Source organism: Geospiza fortis, unplaced genomic scaffold (genome assembly GCF_000277835.1).
Source record: "Geospiza fortis unplaced genomic scaffold, GeoFor_1.0 scaffold494, whole genome shotgun sequence".
NCBI classification, from domain to species: domain Eukaryota; kingdom Metazoa; phylum Chordata; class Aves; order Passeriformes; family Thraupidae; genus Geospiza; species Geospiza fortis.
In genome coordinates, this window is record NW_005054691.1 from 180,021 (window position 1) to 180,930 (window position 910).

The following is a 910-nucleotide window of genomic DNA, read 5'->3' on the forward strand; positions in this document are numbered from 1 at the left end:
CGGGGCAGCTCTGCTGGTCCCCCCCCCGTCCCGCGGGACCCCCGAACCCTGCCGAGCCCCCCCAAACCCGGCCGGGACCCCCAGACCCCGCCCCGGGGCTCTACAATAAACCTGCCCCTGCTGCACCCCCGTGTCAGTCCCCCCTCCATGGGGGTCACCCTGCCCCGGGCAGGACCCCCCAAATCCCAAATCCCGGAGAGCTGCAGGGCTGGAATGTCAAAGGCTTTAATTAGAAAATTATAGGAAACCTCTGGGCTCGGGCTGAGCCGGGCAGGGGGGAACCACGGGATGGGCAGAGCCCGCGGGGGGGAGCACCCCAAAGTGCCAGGGGGGGAACCCAAAGCGCGAGGGCTGGCACTGCCCAAACTGCCCCAGCCCGTGGGCACAGAGCCCCCACCTGCTCTGAGCCCCTGACCTGTGCTGAGCCCCCCACCGTGGGGCCGGGAGGGGTCCCCAAGGGGTCCCCGGGCACTGGGGCAGGGTCCCCAGACACTGGGACATGTCCCCAAGCAGCCCCCAAACCCTAGGGAGGGGTCCCCAGGAGTGCCTGGACACTGGGGAGGTGTCCCCAAGGGGTCCCCAGGTGGCAGTGGGAGGTGTCCCCAAGCCCTGGCTGTGTCCCCACCCTGCATGGCCACACCGTGCCGAAGGCACTGGCCTGGCCTGGGGTCCAACAAGCGCTGCCCCCCCAGCCGGGGACTCCCTCCCTGCCCCCCGTTTTTGGGGGGCTGCGGGGGCTACTTCTTCCTCTTGTTGGCCTGCCGGCCCTCGGGTCGTGTCCCCTCCGTGCCCCGTGTCCCCTCGGGCCGTGTCCCCTCGGCGCCCCGTGTCCCCTGTGTCCCCTCGGTGGCCCGGGCCCCGTTGCGCTCTCCCCGCTCCCGGGCCCCTTTGTGGCGGGCGGGGGGCGGCC

At 71.9% G+C, this 910-nt stretch overlaps 1 protein-coding gene across 1 annotated transcript in view; it reads right to left on the minus strand.

The window, feature by feature from the left end:
• Positions 1 to 351: 351 nt before the first annotated feature.
• The window catches only part of LMF2 (lipase maturation factor 2), a gene marked incomplete at its 5' end in the record, with an annotated part of 12,759 nt that continues 12,200 nt past the window's right edge, over positions 352 to 910 (minus strand). Inside the window, one exon of the mRNA XM_031065166.1 lies at positions 352 to 908. Coding sequence (XP_030921026.1) covers positions 738 to 908 — 171 coding nt within the window. The remainder of the gene's footprint in view (positions 909 to 910) is intronic.